The sequence below is a fragment of the Melozone crissalis genome, unplaced genomic scaffold (assembly GCF_028551555.1).
Source record: "Melozone crissalis strain CALT ecotype California unplaced genomic scaffold, PUWL_Pcris_2 ptg000057l_1, whole genome shotgun sequence".
Lineage (NCBI taxonomy): Eukaryota > Metazoa > Chordata > Aves > Passeriformes > Passerellidae > Melozone > Melozone crissalis.
The window spans coordinates 2,707,453-2,728,939 of NW_026535835.1; the positions used below are offsets into that span (position 1 = coordinate 2,707,453).

A 21,487-nucleotide genomic window follows, 5' to 3' on the forward strand; every position below is an offset into this window, starting at 1 on the left:
TGGGAACATTATCTCCCTTTCCATCAATGTGTGGCCATATCCCTGCTGACCTGATCCTGGCTGGTACTACTCCCAAAGTGTGGCTTTGTCCTACATTTTACCAGTCAGTTCTGATGTCTCCTGTCACTTCATACAAAACCAGACCTCCAGCAGTGCAAAACCAGCCCAAAAATCCCACATACAGCTTCCAATCCCCCGCACAAGGTAGTTTCACAGCCCAGGTTCCTTCCTGCTCTTCACAAGTTTTACAGTCACTGAAATCCACCAGCTGCCAGTACAGGAATCCCAAATCCCAGCAGCTGCGTTCAAGGAGGTTCAAGCCTTTATCACTCACTCCGGGTGTTGCATGCTGCAGGCAGGATTTCCAAGGTGTCAGACCTCACACTGCACAAACATGTCCCCATTTCTTCCCTTGCCCAGAGCTCCAGCAGGCAATCCAAGAAATGAAACATTTCTGTGGCTGTGTATAGTCCTTGTAGCTGCTACGGCTCTCCCAGAGCCCACCCACAATTTCATTTTCAATTAGCAGCTCTTGGAAAAGTAGTAATGAAAGCAGTTGCTAAAGAGCACTCAGATGTCATTGAGAGCCTGCAAATCCAAACTGTAAATAGCACATTGTAAATCGCTTGTCAGCACGGCGAGCTCTCGACGGGATCACAGCGCCGGTGACAACCCGGCCCATCTGCTGCGGTCCCTGCGCCGGGCCAGGGCAGCCCGGAGGGCTGGGCAGCGGGGATGGAACTGCGGGGATGGAAATGCGGGGATGGAACTGCGGGGATGGAAATGCGGGGATGGAAATGCGGGGATGGGAGCTGAGGGGATGGAACTGCGGGGATGGGAGCTGAGGGGATGGAAATGCGGGGATGGAACTGCGGGGATGGAAATGCGGGGATGGAACTGCGGGGATGGAAATGCGGGGATGGAAATGCGGGGATGGGAGCTGAGGGGATGGAACTGCGGGGATGGGAGCTGAGGGGATGGGAGCTGAGGGGATGGAAATGCGGGGATGGAAATGCGGGGATGGGAACTGCGGGGATGGGAACTGCGGGGATGGGAACTGAGGGGATGGGAGCTGAGGGGATGGAAATGCGGGGATGGGAACTGCGGGGATGGGAACTGCGGGGATGGGAACTGCGGGGATGGGAGCTGAGGGGATGGGAGCTGAGGGGATGGAACTGAGGGGATGGGAACTGCGGGGCTGGAGATGTGGGGATGGGAGCTGAGGGGGTGGAACTGCGGGGATGGAACTGCGTGGATGGGAGCTGAGAGGATGGAACTGCGGGGATGGAACTGCGGGGATGGAACTGCAACAGCCACCCTGGGCTGCGGGGATGGAGTTGCGGGGATGGAACTGTGGGGATGGGAGCTGCGGGGATGGGAGCTGCACCAGCCACCCTGGATGCTGGGAGCTGCACCAGCCACCCTGGATGGAGGGCTGGGAGCTGCACCAGCCACCCTCACCCCAGGGCTCAGAGCTGCACCAGGCACCCTGGCCCAGGACCCAAATCCACACGGGCATTTCACCCTCTGCACCGCTGCTTTGCCACCCTGGCCCAGGACAGGCTCAGCCACTCGGGCATTCACCCTCTGCATGGCTGCTTTGCTGCACTGAGGCTCACGAGCACCTCTGCACCAGGGCATGAGAGCGCTGGCACTGAATCAGCACAGAACCACACGGTGCTGAGTGACCATGGCAGGGGACAGCGATGGCTTCCACATCAGCCACCCAATTGCTCAGCAGCCTCAAATTTAGGATGTGTAGGTTCAGGGTGACACTGCCAAGGGGATTGTGGACTTAATTCTGAATGGAACAGCTTCAGCACTCCCCTCCCTCCCTTTTAATTGATTTATGTAATGGACCACGAGGTGAAAGCCAGTGGTTTATAACACCTGTAGCTGGGGACTGCCAGAGTCAGTGTATCTTCTGCTGCTGTTCTTCCCATTTTTCCTTTATCTCATTATAATTTACCTCCCAATTCATTTCTCCATCATGAGTTTTCTTCCCTCTATTTATCATCCACCTCCTATTTATTACCTGTTGTCTCCTTCTCTGCACTCCTGCAGTATCTGGGATTGGGATTTGATATTCTGGAAGCATCTCTGGAGTCAGGTGGTGAAGGCAGAGCCCAGCAGCTGCTGGCTCTCATGCACACGTGGGCCAGCCAAGGCACCCCTTGCCCAACACACACACTAATGGTTTAGAAGCATATCCAGAGATGATCCTCTTCTGCAAGAAGGTGCAAGAACCTCCCACCAGGTGAAGAAAAACAGGGAAGGAAATGGTGGAGGTAGCACAAGTCAGTGTCTTTGCTCCTTTCAAATCACACACCCACTGAACAAAAAGATATGATCCTTCCCCCTCATTATCAAAATGCTCTCAACACTCCTTGTGCCCTGAAAGCTCATTGTTTCCTGGCATGCCCCACTGTGCTCAGACCTCGAGGAATAAAATCTCATTAAAACCCATTTAAAAATGTTTGCCACCCTTTTACTACTTTAAAAATGTTAACTTTAAGATTTCCAAATGATTTTTACAGAAAGCACATAAAAACATGCCATCATCAATTAACGTAAAGGAAATTAAATTTAAAACGCTGGAGAAATATTCTGATGAGTCTTATGTTTGCTTAATGCCAACAAAAATTTCCTTGAGGCATTTAATAAGTACATTTATAAAAGCTCACAAAGCAGAGTTCAAAAGTCTTCTCACTAGTAAAATATGAGCCTTAATTAACCTACAGTTTCACATTTTCTGGATTTCAATAAACCTGTAGGCATTTCAGCAGAGCTGGATAAATACCTGTATGAATACTGCAAGGATTTGCTCTGAAAACTAATTAGCAATGCTTTCAATAGCTGACTTCAACTAAATCTGTTTGACAAGGGAGCTTCACACCCTAAATCCTGCAGTGAGAATTACTTCCAGCAGATAACAGATTTCACAGGAAAGCATATCCAACAGCACTGTTAACCACTGGAAAAACTATGAGTGAGCTCTCCAGGTATAAAACATTTCCCGGCAAGGACAGACTGCAGCCAAGGTCTTATGCAAGCACAGGAATGCAAGTGACAGCTCTGAGATTGCATCCTGCCATCCAGTTACAGTAAGCACAGGTGACAATCCAGGATTCCCCCAGGGACAGGACAGGAAGGATAAATTGTTTGTGTATCAAATATAAAGCCCTGATATAGCAAGGGCACTGTATACATGCAGAAGCCTCCTGAACTTTAGGGGAGGGCACTCCTGCTGTGTCGCACACAAGCCACAGTGGCCCCAGCTCTTGGTCACTGCTGTCAGACAAGGTTGACAAGCAAATCTACCCCCTCCTCAGGAGCCCAGGGATTCAGTGGGATGGACCTGGGTGAGGAAAGCAACGCAAGTGTGCAACCCAGAGTCACTTGAGGAGGAAAAGTGTAACATGATCAGGAAAAAAACATGCTCAGAACTTATCAATCTCCTCCTTCTTTTGTGCTCTTCACCATTTGTCTTGAAAGAGGTCAGAAAATGCTTACCCAAAACTCTTTGTATTCTTATGCATGTCTTTCCAAAGAACTCTGCAGTCTTTTCCATGACATCTTTTTTCCATGTTAAGTGCCAAAGTTGTATGTGTTTGTCAGCACCTAAACTGTTCATAAGACTTAAAGGTTCTTATCTGAGAAGCTCTACCCTACCAAATGTATTACATTTATATTGAGCAAGATACTTTATTTCCTCTCAGTCTTATGCCTTCGGACTTAGGCAGAGTACTCAGATTTATCAGCTCAAAGGAAAAGCATTTTCCATGACATTTGTCAACTCAATACCTTCCAAGTCAATGCATATTCATTCCCAAAAACACAACCTCACAAATAATCACCATCAGCAGGAAGGGCAATTTCCTTCACAGATGAAATTCTGGGCAGAAAGGTTCCACCTGGCATTAGGCCCCACCAGGAGAGTTCTCAGTGCACACAGTGAGTCTGACAGACCAAAACAGAGCAGAGACCACAGAGGTGAACACAGCAAACAGCCAAGGAAACACAGCAACCATCAATATCTTCTGGTAATGGAATCATTGCATCTGCTATCCTGAAGAGACTTCCCCACCTTCCTTTGACATACCAAGCAAAATTAAATCAGAAGAAACACCTTTAACAGCTGGCAGTATGGAACAGGCATTTTACAATTTCTTTGCTCTGCTAAAGAAGTGTATAATCTCTTACTATATTCCTATATACAGCTTAACATATAGGCATCAAAATTATAATGAAAACCTATTTCTTCCCAGCTTCTCTAACTCTGCATATCAAAATTGAATACAACTCAGCATACTTGTCATCCTCAATGTTCCTTCCATCTCCCTGAGCTCACAAAATGAGAAGCAGTGAATTCTCACTATTTGCTACAAGTTCTCTGCAAAGCAAGGTTTGGTCTGCACTAAACAAGGATGAAAACTCATTCCATGAATATCAACCATCCCCATTAAACATTTAAATTTTGGTTGAAGAGTCATTAATATCACTCAAATACAGGCAAAAGCTGACCTAGTCCCTACTACTATGTACTATTATCAGCATCATAGAAATCACACTTGTCACCTTTCTTCCTTAAAAAGCACAACAAACACAACACTGCACAGTCATGAAGACAAATCCAATGTTTTTAGCCTCCAGCTTTGCAATCCTGGCTGTTGCCTGCTCACTCCCACCACTGTGGGAAGGCGGACATTCTTGCTCAGGGTGGGTGATGAGTAACCCATGGGAGCAGACACAGCACCACTGACACCTCACAGATGAGCTCCTCACACTCTAAACAACTTTGCCCTGATTAACAGCTGCCCTTCTTGCAATTCCATTCACCTCACCCTGGATGTTCAGAAGGCTCTTCTGCTTCTATGTACAAAGCCTGAAGACAAGAAGGTCTTTAGAGGACAAAATTGGCCTTGCACCCACAGAGAGACCTCATTTGTTTGCCCTGACAGTCTCACAGCCAGCCTGTGGAAAGCTCTTCTCACTTTTACACATTTATTCACCAGATCAGCATCAATGCACCCCTTGCTCTCCTCTCAGTGGCAGGACACTGCACCACCTCACACCCAAGAGCTCAAAAACAAAACAACCACAAAAGCATCAAAAAAACCAATCCCACAAAATGAGAAATTGGCTTCTACATACCATGAACCAACGGGCAGAGCCCTCCCTCCCCGCAGAAGGGAACTTGTCTCCCACCTGTCTGAGGCCCTTGGGGAACTTCTTCCTTTTCCCCAGGTGCTGGCACAGGTTTCGGTCATTTTCCCGGTCCGAGCTGTACTGGTGGTGGTGGAGCCTGTTCTTTTTTGGAAGGTAAGACAGCCCATTGGTAAGTGCTTCCCTTTTCTTCTTGGCTAGAGGATTCTGTCGCTTCTCCACACGTTCCTGAGGTTTCAGAGCTATGTCCTTCTGCAGAGGGAGGAGAAAAACACCACGGTCAAACTACAGCTCTGGTTTGGTTCCAGGTCATCTGCAAAGCACTCTCAGGGCAAAGCTGCAGTCACCAGAAAAGGAACAAACCCACCCTTCACTGATGTCCTCTGAATCAAAAGACAGGAAAATGCTAAATAAAATTGGCAGGATGAAGTGAGTGCATGGATGGAGACACATCCCCCTTGAGACTTCATGCAGCCAACCTCAAATCTCATAAGCATCTCATGTATCCAGAGAGCACACATTTAGAAGACAGCATTTGTTTATCATGCTTAAATTAACAATCTGCTTTGATCTAAACAATGCTTGACTTTTCAATATTTATTCTTATTATTTCTTGTATTTGAGAAGCCAAGGCACGAGCTGACCTAAATCCAATTAGGGCCAATGAATCTCCATTGACTCCAGGGCATGCTTCCCTCAACCCTGACTTAAGCAGTAGATTTCCAAGGCAGAGGGGTGAAAAGTGCATGAAAAAAGCAACTTGTATTTGAAAACTTTGTCACTGACCCTTTAACCCCCAGAATCAATGTCTGTCTATAAAAATACTCCACTCCTGTAGCACAAATGTGAGTGGTGTCACTTCGCCCACAGCTGTTTCCTTACAAATAACCTGCAACACACAGAATCCCTATCTTCATTTCAGATAAATGCTACTTGAAACAAATCTTTTTCAACAGCACAGAACGACAGGCAGAGGAAGAGGAGGCTGGAGAATTCATTAGGAGAGAAGAATGAGAAGATGTGAATTCCAGTGCAGATCCTGCATGCAATAAATGCAATGTCCTGAGTCACATCCTCTCCTAGAGCTGCCCTGGGAAGGAGGGGAGGTGACAGCAGCAGGGCTGAGCTCTCAGCACTCTCTGCTAACGTGCCTGCCTTGGCCCAGAAGCTTCCATGCCCACCATAAGGTGCTGGGTAATCTTGTGAGCCTCTCAGCTGTTGTTTACAGTCACTTAATATTACAACTGACAGCAGGAAGGGCCATTGGTCCCTGTGTCACATAAAGATTGAGGCTCAGGAGAATATAATTCAAATTATGGCACCTTTTTATGCAAAAAAACATGCCTAAAGGCAAAAAGCACTTTGGCTTTAATTAAAGACTGCTCCCTAAATGACTCTCTAAAACACAAGAGCTTCACAAAATTCATAACTGAAACCAATGAGATGATTAATTAAACTGAAGACAGTCATTGTTCAAATTTGATATTTAGCAAAGGGAATGATTTTACAGGCACTAAAGATGGGAGTAATGAACAGAAGCTATAAGACATTTTTTTCTACCTTTTCTTCACCTAAGACACCACAGGACTTTTCCCAGGGTTTTTCTCCACAGTGTTATTCCTATCCCAAACATAAGAGCCTTGTCCAAGCTCATGAAAGAGAATTGGAGCATCCTTAGCTACAACACAGGATTAGTAATTTAAGAAACCTCCTGTGTCTGCTCACTGGTCCCTCCCTGCCCCTACTGAGAAAGGGCTCAGGATTGGCCCTGACCTTCCTCAAATGCTTTGGGATCTCCCTGAGCACAGGCAGAGGGATCCTGTGGAGCTGCCCAAGGAAATTAAAAGCAGGAACAACCCCAACCCCTTTTTTCCTCAGCACACCTTCTGCCTCCCTTCCCAGGAAGATTTTAGGTTTAGCTGCACACCATAAATACAGGAAGGCAAATTCTCAGGTGCAGCAACCATTTCACCAGTGCTCCCCATCAACAGCTTTGTAAAACTACAGCATCCACAAACACCCCTGGACCTCCTGGACAGTGAGGGCAGGTTATAAAACAGCAGATATTTTATGTTAGAACTGATTTGTAACTTAGGGTAGCTGTCATGCTGCTAACCATTCTTTTTTTTTCATATCAGCATTAAAAAAATCCAGTGTTTTATGAGTAGAACATTATACCAGCAAAGACTTCTGTTAAAACACAGAGCTCATGTTTGTAGACACAAATGCTATTCAAGAGGATTCACTGTAAATGTGAAAGGCTGAAGGAGTGAACAAAGGGGAAACTTTCTGGAGAAAAAAATAAAAAATTCTTCTAACGACTAAGTAGCTTTTGTGGGATTTTTCTCCCAGCTGTGAGTGATCTAAATGAAACAGTGGCAGCCTTCCAGAAGCTTATAAAATGTCTAAAGGGGCCAGGCAGTTCCATCAAGAAATAACTGGTTCCTGTTAGCTTTAAGGGGGGTGTGGGATGGGTCAGACTCAGCAGATCACTGTGGGTGTACCTGGGATGACCCTTCCTCAGAGCCCTTGCTCCAGACAGCAGCACAAAGCTTCACAAATTGTCAGAAACACCTGAAGAACCTGGAGCCTGGGAGAGCGGGCAGGCAGGAATCTGCTCACACACCTGGGGCAAGGTGAGGGACACCAAATGCACAAAGCCTGGAGGGAAAGGCACCTTCCAAGGCAGAAGGGAGGATGGGCAGGAGTGTTCAGAGTTAAGGAATGTTCAAAGTTAAGGAATGTTCCTCTTCTGCTCAAAGCAAAGAGACACCAAGGAGCTCCAGATGTGCCTAACTTGTGAAAGGGACTTTAATCCTGTTTGGTGGGTGGGCTTGCTGTGAAATTTAGCATAAGGATTGGTGTTTGGACAGCCCTGTTCCTCCAGAAGAGCTGTCTGTCTGCTTTTCACCAGCTGACACTACAGAGCTCTGGGGATCAAACCCCTTGTGAGGGACCTGTGGGGTTCAGCCTCTCATGGATTTCAACAGAGACACGACTTTGAAAATAAAAGTGTGCATAGAAATGTGTGTTAAATTCTTCATCTGCAGACTAGGTGAGGACATGCAAGAGGACATGATAAAAGAATAAAACTTAGACACAGGTGGACAAAATGCATTAAAAGTAGCTTGAGTAGAGCTCTCCCAGGGTGTTCTCCTGGTGTTTGAGGGGCAAACTGCCTGGGATTTATCACTGGCCAGGGGTCTGTGTACAAATCACCAACGGGACAGGACTGCTGGGAATGTGCCTTGAGCTGTTTGATTTTTCAGCATCAGTCTCATTACATGGTTATGGCAATGGGAAGATGCCAGCAGCTCACATCCCAGGCAGCCGAACAAGAACTCAATGTTACAACTCACTTTATAAGTTTTCTGACCAATCACACAAAGCAAAAGCACATTGACAGTATTTATATCTGCATAGTATATATTCTATATTGACAGTAGTTCCATCCAACCACTATAAGCACAGGTACCTGTGGTTAAACAATGCTGGCTTATTTTGGATACAATACCTGCTTGTGAGCCTTAAAACACAATGCACAGAACTCCCTAATATCTCACTAGATAAACTTTTCTGCAGCTTAGGGAGTTATTCTAGACAAGAGTTAATACACAGACCATTGTTCTCTTTGTCCTCACTTTTCTACTTTTTACATAATTTTTCTGCTGACCTATCTCATGGCTGCTGCTTAGCTCCAGTCACAGTTCTGCTGTCCCTTTTGCAGCTTTCCCAAACCCTCTGATTTTATGGATTCCCCCAGGACTGTCTCAGGTTCTGCCCTGTGGAGCCCCCAGGCTCTGTGGAGGCAGAGCCTGGCTGGGAAGCACAGCCCTGCATAAATCACTTCCCCACTTGTGCCCTTTCTCCCTCATGCCATTTTTATCTCTGCCTTGTTTAGATAGGACAATAGCTGTACCATGCCGTGTGTGCTAGTACATTAGCCAGCACAATCTTAATTACAGTCTTCAGGCATCATCATGATTAGAGTAATAAGCTGTAATTACTCTAAGGTGACAGGACTGCACAGACCTTATCTACATAGATAAGAAGATGTAGCAATATTTCATGTTGAGACAGATTTTTCAGCACTACCCAAGGAGTGGATTCAGCCTGAGCAGACCCCATGAACACTTTCAGGCTCTAATGGAGCTTTTTCTCCTCTCCTGCCAGCATACAAGCCCACACATTATTCAGTAAATCCTACAAACATATTAGGCACAGTTTAAAACCTTCTCTTTCAGAGATATCTTTCATCAGTAAAGTGCCTTAAGTGTATCAGGAAGGTGACTTAAATGTATAAATATGTAATTACATGCAATTCAATACTAAAGTGCATTAATATTTATGAGTGTACCGTATAATCGAAAAAAATTTCCATTTGTTTTATTTCTATTGGGCACATTAATCAGGCTGATGGTGCTGTAGGTGCCCTGGCAGGGAGGGCAGTGGTGCTGAGCTGGCTCCTGCCTGGCAGGGCCCTGCAATCACCCACAGCCCCAGCCCAGCGAGGAGAAGCAGCCCCCAGAGCATCAGTGATCTGCCTCCACCACACCATTCCTCATGGCGCGAGGCTTGAAGGACACACTCCATCCTCATCAGGCCTTTCAGGGAGCTGGGCCTGATTTATTTCAGCAAAGTCCATCTTATTGCTGCATAAATGACAACTGCCTGATTAAACATCAAACCCTCAGAGGCAGCAGAGCAGGGCTTTGTGGGGTGCACTCATCAGCCCCCTGAACCCCACCCCAGAGCCAGCCCATCACTGCCCACCCCTGCCCTCTGACAGCACCTTAAAAACTGCATGGGAATAACTGCATGGGAACAACTGCATGGGAACTACTGCATGTGAGTAACTGCATGGGAACAACTGCATGGGAATAACTGCATGGGAACAACTGCATGGGAATAAATGCATGGGAACAACTGCATGTGAGGAACTGCATGGGAACAACTGCATGGGAACAACTGCATGTGAGGAACTGCATGTGAGTAACTGCATGGGAACAACTGCATGGGAATAACTGCATGGGAATAAATGCATGGGAACAACTGCATGGGAACAACCGCATGTGAACAGCTATATGTGAATAACTACCTGTGAATAACTGCATGTGAGTAACTGCATGTGAACACCTGCATGTGAATAACTGCATGAGAACAACTGCATGGGAATAACTGCATGTGAATAACTGCATGAGAATAACTGCATGTGAGTAACTGCATGTGAACACCTGCATGTGAATAACTGCATGAGAATAACTGCATGTGAACAGCTATATGTGAATAACTACATGTGAATAACTGCATGTGAAAAACTGCATATGAATAACACTGTTCCCCTCCTCATCACAGGATTTTTCTCTGGGAATGCTGGATGAAAAACAACCCTGTAAGCACAGTGTGTAGCAAATACACTGCAGAAGTTTCCCTGGATGAACATTTCAGATGCTGGTCAGGGATTTCAGGCCTTGACCTTTCCAAACTATCCTTGTGGATTATCACTACAATTCCAATGTTGTAAAAACTTATTTTCTGAATTTACACTGAATGTGACCTCAGTAAAATACATTTAAAAACTGATTATTAAAACAGGAGCAGTTTACACTGCTGTGCTAGTTAAACCAAATTACAATTGTAACACTACAACTATATTCTAATTATTTGCACCTCAGGTTCTTGCTAAAGTCTTTTACAGCTTTATATCAGAGCCCAACAATTTATCCTTCACTCCAAGAATAAAATATAAAGAAATTATACTTTTTAAAACATCAAACAGTTATGAAATATCAGTGTAATACTCCACTTTATATATGAGTATTTAGAAAACTAAGCTTGAAGCTGCCAGTCTGCCCTGTTCACTATTCAGACATCCAAAGGTCTGTGCCAAACAGAACTGTAAGAAAGGAACTTCTGGAGCCTGTCAAGGTACAAACAATTCACATTTCATGGGGAACACTAGTGCAGAAGGAAGAAGCTCATTAAGGCAAAAGAAAATACATTTTCAGTAGCTACAAAAGTCAATTTGAAATTCTTTCCCAGTTCCATCCCAAGCCTGCTGTCAGCTGCAGCAGCTGTGAGGGATGGGATGGGACATGGGGGAAGCAAGAAAGAGCCAAAGGGAACAGCACAGAACCAAAAACCATGGCAGAAACACCACCCCACACTCACCCACTGCACTGGGTACAGAGAAATTAGGATGCCTGTAGGGTACAGCTGAGAGAAACCCTACAACTTGGAATCACAGAATCCCAGGAGGGTTTGGGTTGGGAGGGACCTGCAGGGACACTGTCACTGTCCCAGGCTGCTCCCAATGTCCAGCCTGGCCTTGGGCACTGCCAGGGATCCAGGGATCTCCCTCACAGGGAAGCATCACACAGAGAGAATCATTAGCTGGGAATCCAGGACAGCAGCACACAAAAACTGAACCCAAACTGAGCCCACACCTGCACAAACCCAACCCAAACCTGCACAAACTGAACCCAACCCAACCCAAACCTGCACAAACCTGCCCAAACCAAACCCAAACCTGCACAAACCCAACCCAAACTGAACCTAAACCTGCACAAACCAAACCTAAACTGCACAAACTGAACTCAAACCTGCACAAACCCAACCCAAACTGAACCCAGACCTGCACAAACAGACCAAAAACCCCTCAGAAACACTGCTAGTCTGGGTACCCAATTTGCCATCACATCAATTCCTACTGTGTTTCTGTTACATTGGAGAATTTTTACAGCTGATGGATGAAAATGCCCCTAATCTTCAATACCTCTCTCATGTTTCATAATTTGCTGTTTTAATTCCAGCAGAAACAAGATGTAAAGGTCTGAAAATAATGCACTGACCAGCCCTTCTAATCAAAACCAGAAAATAAAATGAGATACTTATAATAACCATTAATTTACTTCCAAATAAAACAGTTAAATGTACTGTGCATTCTTCTGATGAATGGCTAGTTTCTCAGAAGCATTTATCTAGGGGGGAAAAATTGCAAACACTCTTTAAAAATAACACCAGGGGAAAAGGAAGGCAGGTGTAAAGCACAATGCAGAAGAGAAGAGGACTCTCAGTGTCACTGTTATGGTACTTTAAAACAGAAGGCACTGGTGAAGAGAGGTGTGATGTCAGCTATAGTGGGTGCAGCAGCCCATCCATTAATCCCAGCAATTCCTTCAAGCCACAAGGCCTCCACAGAAAGGTTTAATCTTGTTTTGTTTGCTTTGATTGCATAAAGTTGCAATCCATTGCCTCCTGCATCTCTGTGGAATCTGAAAACAAAGTGGCTCAGTGCTGTGCAGAAGGGGCTGTGCAGCAGAGAGGGGATGAAAGGCAGTGCCAGGCCGGGGATGCTGGATGGGTGCAGAGGAAGGAAAACAGCAGCAGAGCAAGTTGCTGTCTGCTCCAGATATGTTGTGTGAAGGCCCTTCTGTGGCAAAGAGATTGCTTTGATTTTTCATCTCAAAACCATTTGTTAACAATAGCATTGACAAACAGAAGGTGCCTTTTCAGCTCCTGATTTAAACTGCACACAGAAATACATTAAGGCAACATTATTGAGGTTACAAAGTCAAGGGCTTGGAAGTTATGAAAGGCCAGGATTAAGGCTGCAGCCACCACCTTAATTCAGGCCTCTTGTGCATGCATGCCAAGATACAATCTTTAATTACATGATCCCATGCTCCTATTTCCCTACACAGAATGGAAGGTGTTCAGCTAATGAGCAACCACTCGGGATTTTGTTTGCTCCTCTTTGTCCACAGTGTGGACCTAGGCCTTGTTTACTGGCACTCCATTCACAGCCTCCTCTGAATGCACAATGATTAATTTCCTCAAGGGCTTTTCTGTACAGCTCCTCCTGATAGTATCAGAGAGATGCTCAACAAATACCAACGGCCCATTTTACACTTGTTTTGCCAAAGGTATTTCACTATTCCCATTTTATAGGTGGCAATAACAGTCCTGACATGTTCAGGTCAGAAACATCTGCTAATTTTAAGCATTGATTGGGAAACACCTGAGATTTGATTTTTCAGAGAACTTGGCTCCACTGAGCACTTTCTCTAATGAAGCACAGCCTTCATTGATTTCAGCAGCTGAGAATCCTGAAAATTGGGCTTTAGTGAGCACCATGTGTTATAAGGACACAGGAAGAGCTGTTTCTGAAATAATGTGGTGCCATGGCCTTCCTCAATGCCCCACAGCAAACAGAAGCTGGAGGTAGAGGAAATCTAAGACTCTGGTGCCAGCTGTTGAGCTGGTAAAAGCTGGTGTCATGCATGGAGATGAGCATCAGAGCAATTGATTGCTATTCATTTATTTCATGTTTTTCAGACCTGACACGGTATTCTCAGCTGTGTCAGCCCCTCCCTGCTCTGTTCTGTCACTCCAATACTGTGCCAGAACTTGTTACACTTGTGCAGAACAGTCCAGAAACTGCTGGAGCCTGAGTTAGCAAAAACCTCATCTTGGAGCCAGTGCAGAGGAAGTGCTGAGCAATGCCAGCCTCCCGTGCAGAGCATGAAGTGTTTTTCTTGAAGCTGCCTGGCTCTGTGGAAGGCAAATACACACAGTTGGTTCTGCTCTGCCTGGCTCAGCCAGAAGCCTGTGAGCTCCTGCCAGGAGATCCTGAAGCTCTGGCTCCAGCCAGCTCCTGCCAGCCTCAAAGCCCCATTGTGTTTTCTCTGGAGATTTTTCTGGGTCTAACACAAAGTGCCAGCAAAACCCAGGGTTTTGTCTTTGCTACAGATTTGACTCCCTGACCTCCAGCACACGCAGGGCTGCCTTGTGAGGCTGAAACTGTGACGGTGCTCACAGGGGTCTGAGGATGAGGGAAGAGATGAGGATCTGACTCCATGTTTCAGAAGGCTTGATGCATTATTTTATGATATATATTATATTAAAACTATACTGAAATAATAGGAAAAAGGATTTCATCAGAAGGCTGGCTAAGAATAGAAAAGGAAGGAATGATAACGAAGGCTTGTGTCTGGGACAGAGAGACCCACTGTGATTGGCCATTAATTACAAACAACCCCATGAGACCAATCCCAGATGCACCTGTTGCATTCCACAGCAGCAGATAACCATTGGTTACATTTTGTTCCTGAGGCCTCCCAGCTTCTCAGGATGAAAAATCCAAAGGAAAGGATTTTCCATAAAAGATGTCTGTGACACTGAAACAGCAGCGAGACCTGGCCTGTCCCTGTCCTCTGCTGACCCCATCTCAACCTCACTCCCTCAACTCCTCCTGCAACCTCTTCAGACCCTTTGGGGTTAACCCTGCTCTCCCTGCCCCTCCAGGCTGGGATCTGGCAGAGCAGCCAGAGCTGTGCTGCCCATGCTGCCCCTGCAGTTTTGGAACACCACAGCTCCAAACCCCTCCATCCCCCTGTGCTCCACCCAGCTGAGAGCCCTGAGGCTGCTCCCAGCCCCTGCAGCCAGGGGAGATGGATTCCCACTGCCCTGGGCTTATCTCACAGAGCTGTGCCTTCAATAAATGTGCCTGGCTTACCCTGTGAGCAGCAGGGCCATGTGCTCATATTTATTTTCTTTGTTTGAGGAATGAAAAGAAAAAGAGATGTGGAGAGGAGTCCCATGGGATGCTCCCTTTAAATCTCCATGCCAGGAAGAAGGCTCAGTGCTCCTGCCCTGCTCAGTTGGGATCAGAGATAAGGCAGAGAGAGGAGCAGTGCAGCAGTGCTGAGTTTGTTTGTCCCCTGTGCTGTGACACACCAGGGTGTCACAGGTCTGAGGAGCCAGCCCTGTCCTGTCCTGTCCTTGCACAGCACTGCCCTGATCTGGGGCAGGGGCACATCCCCCTGTGGGCACGGGCTGGGACTGGCATCTCCCACTGCCGTCCTTGCCTCAGGGCACAGCAGGGCCAGGAATGTTTATCCTTGGGAAAAGGGCTGGCCATGGTGGGGAGAACCCAACTGAACAGAACCACACAGAATAATATGAAACACAAATATTTCAGTATGTCTAGATAATTGAGCAACTCCTCAGTTCTACACCAAAACTTCCAGATTTTTCTTTCTTCACGTAGTTTTCTTAATTTTCACTTTTTTTTTTTTTTCATTTAGAATGGAAAAAATATTTTAAAATTTTAAACTTTCTCCTAAGAAAAATTTTGTACATTTGTATCTGTAGCTATACAGTATTTGCATATATTCATCAAAACACACATTCCAGGAGATTTCACTGGAGGGAAATAAAATCCCACTGCAGGAGCAGCTGGCACAAAGCTGGCTCAGGGCTCCTCCACCCTCCACACACATTGTGTTCTCTGAATAATTCAAACAGCACTTTGGAAACAGCACTTTGGTTGGCAGGCCACAAACCCAGGCAAGGCCAATAAATTTTTCATTTAAAGGGTATCCCCCTTATCTTAGGGTTGCAATAAATGCATGTGGGCTTAGACAGCTCTCATCCCTGCACTGGGAAACAGATGACTTCAGCCTGGCACCACTCATTAGCACAGCACTCTGCACTCATCAAAAATGGATTATGGTTTGTAAATGCAATCAGAAGCACCCCTGCATTCCTTGTCTTGTGGGAAGATGGTGCAGCACCAGCAAAGTCCAGAGCATTCCAAAGGTCTCAGGATGCTCCCTACAATCTCCTGCCCACACTGAGCTGGGACATTTGGCTTTGCTGCCCTGCCATGGATGGGGACACCTGGAGTGGGGACAGAGACACCACCCTGAGCCAGCCCAGGTAAAAACAAGGAGGAAACTGCAGTAGGGAGAGATGGAAACATCCCTGCCATGGCTGGGGATATCCCTACCATGAATGGGAACATCCCTGCCATGGATGGGAACATCCCTGCCGTGGATGGGGACACCCCTGCCATGGATGGGAACGTCCTTCCATGCCTGGAAACATCCCTGCCATGGCTGGGGATATCCCTACCATGAATGGGAACATCCCTGCCATGGATGGGAACGTCCTTCCATGCCTGGAAACATCCCTGCCGTGGATGGGGACACCCCTGCCAAGCATTTCTGCACCCCACAGGCACCTTACACCCCCACAGGGAACCCTCAGCATCCCTCTGCACACCCAGGCCAGCAGGACAGAGAAAGCAGAAGTGGGCAAAGGAAAGGACAGAATGAGCAGAAGCACTCATGGATTGTGCCAGGTGCTGTGATCCATGAGTAATCCAACCTGCAGATTTTTTCACCCAACAAAAAAAATCTCCACATAATGATGGGTTGTAATTATTGAGCCTTAAGAAAAAGTTAATCTATTTTAAAACAAGTATTTTCGTCTGATATGTCAAGAATTTGAACTACTTTCTAAGCTCTTACTGTCTCATATTCCTCTGAATTTTCTTTTTTTTCTTCTTTAGGAACTCCCTGACTCTACCACTGTTTTGGCATGTGGCATACAGCCTAAAAAGACTGATGAGGAAGAATTTTAAAGAGAAAGAACAGTGATTAGAAAACAAGGAGAGAGAAAGAGAGCTCAGCTAGCACCTGAGGACTGCAGCACTTAAGGTGAGCTTGGCAATATTCCTCATTAGGAAAAGGATCAGAACCTTTTTGCAATTAGAGGGAATAAAGAAACAATGGTTCAGCTTCCCATCTGCAAATGAAACCACCTTCTAGTATTCAGGCTGGAAAAAACAGCAAAGAACAAAAGTTTAAGAAACAGAGCAATATGTAACCTTTCCATTTGCTGGCTTATTCTTCCCCAAGGAAAGAGATAGAGTGAAGATCAATTTGATGATCAAAAAACCAGAGGGATTACATTCTTGTACGGTGCTGATCACTGGCAAATCCTCCTCTCTGCAGTTCAGAAGCCCAGCTTAGCATAACAGACAAGATTTATCATTGCCTTGTCCTTCCACCACTCACAAAGAGACCTAAGTTGCTCCTGTCTCCAGAGCCCTCACTCATGTGCGGGAGGAAATAAATACCAGAATTGTTCTGCTGTGTCTGTACAAAGGGACAAACCCTGTGCCCAACACAGAGCCCCTGGGAAATGTCACATTTTCACCTCTATTTCTGCACTGCTGTGAAGGCATCACACCCTGGCTTCAGCTCAGTGGATGCTCCAAAGTCCTTGTGGTATCTCCCAAAACCCACCAGGTACACACCTACAGTTCCTAGGAAGTGAAACAGATCCTCCCTTCCATTTGTATGTAGAATACAGGGTCTGCAGATAACTGGGCACAGAACACAGCATGAATAAATAAACAGGGAAAACCAGAGCTGGCTGCTTTCTCCAGTTTTACCTCAGGGCACAGACCCTGCAAAGCCACCCCATACACCAGAGAAAAAGAGAATGCCCTTCACTGTGGCTGAAAACATCATGTCTACTGCAAATATTCAAGGTATTTTGTACACAGATCTTTTAAAACTGAAGGGTCATCTAATATTCAGGGCTGGAAAAGCAATTTCTGTAATATTTCTTGTTTATAGCCACCTAGAAGCTACAAATGTAGCTTGGTAGGGATGCACCGTCAGGGGATCTGCTTCCAAAGCAGAACATCTCAAGTCAAGAGCTTTGCTAATGCCTGCAGCAAACTTGCAAGTAGTTACAAAAGCTGTGAATCACATCACTTCAGCAGCACTTAGAGTCAAACCCCCCTTCATGGCACGGCTGCAGCTCTGAACTCTTCCTGCTGCAGGAAACATCCCAGCTCCTGTCTCTCTGTAAAACTTGCCTGGAGCAGGAACAGATAAAGCTCTGCAATGATCTCTCCAGAGCCACAGAATGTGTTGAAGAGAGTAAGAACCATAAGCAGGAAATCAGCCTGCACTGGGAAGGAAACCTTTGCTAGGAAAGATTTGTTTTCTAAGCTGCTTGTGGGGGTGGTGTCCAAATCTCTCCTGTCTGACCTTACCAGCACTCGTGCCCTGCCAAGCACAGGATTAGAGCTGGACTGAAGGTAAATTATGAATGTGGGGGCCTGGAGGTGGTGTGGGAATTGCTGATCCCCCCCAGTGCTCCCTGTGACCTGCAGCACTCAGCTAAGCCCCTGACCACAAAGAAGGTATTCAGGGGCCTAAAACTATTTAATTCCCATTGACTGCCTCTCCAAAGGAAATAAATGGCTCCATGAATTTGGGCCTTCAGCCCTCCCATGCAGCAGAGCTCATCTGTGAAATGGAAGTAAAACCACATCCTATTCCATCTGTGCTGTGCAGTGCTAAATCCTGGCAGAGGTGAATGGAGCAGCCCCTCCAGGAACAGCTGCACACCACCATGGAGAGCCCTGCATGGAGAGCTGGGGGGCTCCTGGCACATCTCCCTCCTCCCAGAGCCACACCAAGGCAGCCCCTGGGACAGGGAACAGGAGAGAGCCACTGCTGCACCCCACAAGGCTCATGAGGGCTTGCACTGCCCCTCTGTTCATTTTGGGAACAGCAGCAAAGCCAGGCTCTCCTCTTGCAAACCTCTGCAGTGTGACTGTGTTCACGGGGGTCTGAGGATTGGGGAAGAGATGAGGATCTGACTCCATGTTTCAGAAGGCTGATTTATTATTTTATGATATATCTTACATTAAAACTACACTAAAAGAATAGAAGAAAAGCTTTCATCAGAAGGCTGGCTAAGCTAATAGAAAGAAATGATAACAAAGGCTTGTGTCTGGGACAGAGAGCCCAAGCCAGCTGACTGTGATTGGCCATTAATTAGAAACAACTACATGAGACCAATCACAGATGCACCTGTTGCATTCCACAGCAGCAGATAACCATTGTTTGCGTTTTGTTCCTGAGGCCTCTCAGCTTCTCAGGAAGAAAAATCCTAAGGAAAGGATTTTTCATAGAAAGACGTCTGCGACAGTGCAGCCCTTCAGCTTCATCAGGCCAGGCCACCACAGCCAGGGTGCTCCTGTGACCTTTCCCTGCCTCCTCCAAACACGGGCTTCTTGCACCTCCCTTATTCTCCCCCAGCTGATGTGCAGGGGGGAAAATGTCTTCTGCATTTTCGTCATCCTTAAAGGAAGAGATGAGCATCACTGCTGTCACTCAGCCATGTCTGGGTACATGGTTTGGCTTTCTCCTGTCCCTCCCTCCCTGCCCTAACACCCACAGCACCTCCCTCCCCACTTCTCCATCCCAGTGTTGTACCTCATGTAACGTGGACACTCCTCAGAAAAGGAGTTCAGCACAGAAAATACAAACCAGCACTTCAAAAGGACACCCAAGTCTGCAGCTTTATTCTGGGGTGAAAATGACCTCAAGCCCCTGGACTAAACAAATGCCTGGGGTGAAAAAGATGGAATAAATTAAAGGATATAATTATGGCTGGGAAACGAGAGAAGGAGGTTGCTCAATAGGATGAAAGAGGGATTTGAGGAATAAGAAATGAAAGGAGGTGTCAGCTTGAATCAGCCAGGTTGAAAACTGCTGCTGATTTTGACTGACATACTGAGACTTTCCAATTGCAAACCCTTTCTCTAATAAGCTGCAAATTCACCTCTACACTTTTGCTTTGATCTTAATGCAAATATTTTATAATGGACACATTTAATGATTTTCAGGTGCTTATTGGTTCTATCAGACTTGATACTGGAATCAATCTCCTCTTTTAGAAGGCTTGGGTTAATGGCAAAGTTTATTAAACTGCATGCAGTCATTCAGAGAAGATCAATAGAGACATGATTACAGAGCAACCAGAGGATTAAACATGAGATTTATCACAAAATTAAACTGAATTAAATGTTCTCTGATAGCACTTGAAATGCTGTCGATACCCTTAACTGATAATCTATGCTTTCTGTGTTTACTTAGCAGGCAGCAGGCAAGTCTGACTCGAGGAAATGACTGTAATGTAAAATCTGCAAAGATTTGCTGAGAGCATTAAACCTCACCTAGAAAACCATTATTTCTTCCTGTTAGAAGAGCAAAAGCATTTTGTTTCTTTGCCCATTTCCTCTTTAAGGGAGAGGAGGATGCAGCCCTCTCCCATATCACACTTTGCAATCTCCTTCCCAGGGCCATTATAGGATGCACAGGACACTGAAGGCTCCTACACAGGGTTACCATGAAATATTTTATGGTTTCCTGCTATGGCAGTTTTTACCTCATTCAGAATTAATTCTGAGTTCTCGATGACCTTATTAAAGCTTATTCCACACACTGAGAAATTTGCAGCCTTGCTGCTTCTCCTTTCCCTGTTCTTAGCCCAGCCACCCCCCAGGTTCTTACACTCACACCTCCTCCTCTCTGATGTTCTCTGCCAAAAGAATTCAACTCCAAAGCATCAAAAAAAACCCAATAAACAAACAAACAATAGAACTCAACAAAAAAACCCAACAAAAAAAACCCCAAAGAAACAAAAACCTACAACCCCCCTTAAAAAACAAAACAAAACAAAACAAAACAACCCAAAACAAAAAACCAACAACCAAAAAAACCCCAGGTGCACCAGCAACACAGTACCACTGTGCTTGGAAACAGAAAAGCAAGTCCAGAGGATAAAAATCAGGCCAGTTTTGCAGAGAGGATCTAAATTCAGACTCTATTATTTGAGATGAGATGTGTCCCTGCAAGGGAACAGGAATTTCCCAGCCCCTGCTGAGCCCTGAGCTCTGTTATCAGAATCTCAGAGATATTTCCATCTGCTCTGGGGTTACTTGGCTGGCCTGGCTGCAGGACCAAAACCTCAGCAGGAGAAAAGGGGAAGAGGGAGGGAGGAGAGCCTGAGTACACAAGAGACCAAATGCAGAGTACTAACCCATCACAACCACAGCTTTGACAAGGTTTGATCCTGGGTCTGTGGGTTTCCAAAATGGTCACAACACACAAATGCAACTGAAGAATTCCTTTAAAATGTGATGTTTGTGCTCAACAAGCAAGCAGGAGGAGGGATGGCAGCTTCCAGGCATTTTTCCATCACGCTTTTCAGAGAAAGTCTGTATCCCACCACAGCCCCCACCAAAAGCTTAACAAACCTTGATAAAATACCTCAAAGGAAATGTGACCATCCAACAGCAAATAAATTACCCAAAACAAAACCCATCAAAAAAGCCCTCATCAACCATCATGAATTGAATTTTTACTGACTCAGAGGGGCTTAGCTGCTTTCTAAACAGGCTCAGCTATCCCCAGTGTACTTTGCAAAATTCAATCCAGTAATCCAATCCCAGATGCATTATGTGAAATCTTATTTCTCCAAGCTCTAGAAAAGAACAAGCAAAAAGGAAGGCTTTAGGAACACTAATTTGCCAATAAATACTCACTGAGCCAATTTTGCCTTTACTGCTTTTTGGAGGAAAATAAAAGGCAAAAAATCCCAAAACACAAACTGCTGTCCGAGTACTACATTCCCTGATTAAAACTTCACTTGTGGATAGAAAAAA

At 45.8% G+C, this 21,487-nt stretch overlaps 1 protein-coding gene across 3 annotated transcripts in view; it reads right to left on the reverse strand.

The window, feature by feature from the left end:
- AUTS2 (activator of transcription and developmental regulator AUTS2) overlaps positions 1–21,487 on the reverse strand; it is a 796,934-nt gene that overhangs the window by 573,418 nt on the left and 202,029 nt on the right. For all 3 annotated transcript variants that reach the window (XM_054287135.1, XM_054287134.1, XM_054287133.1), the window contains exon 2: positions 5,209–5,418. In XM_054287135.1, coding sequence (XP_054143110.1) covers positions 5,209–5,418 — 210 coding nt within the window. The remainder of the gene's footprint in view (positions 1–5,208; positions 5,419–21,487) is intronic.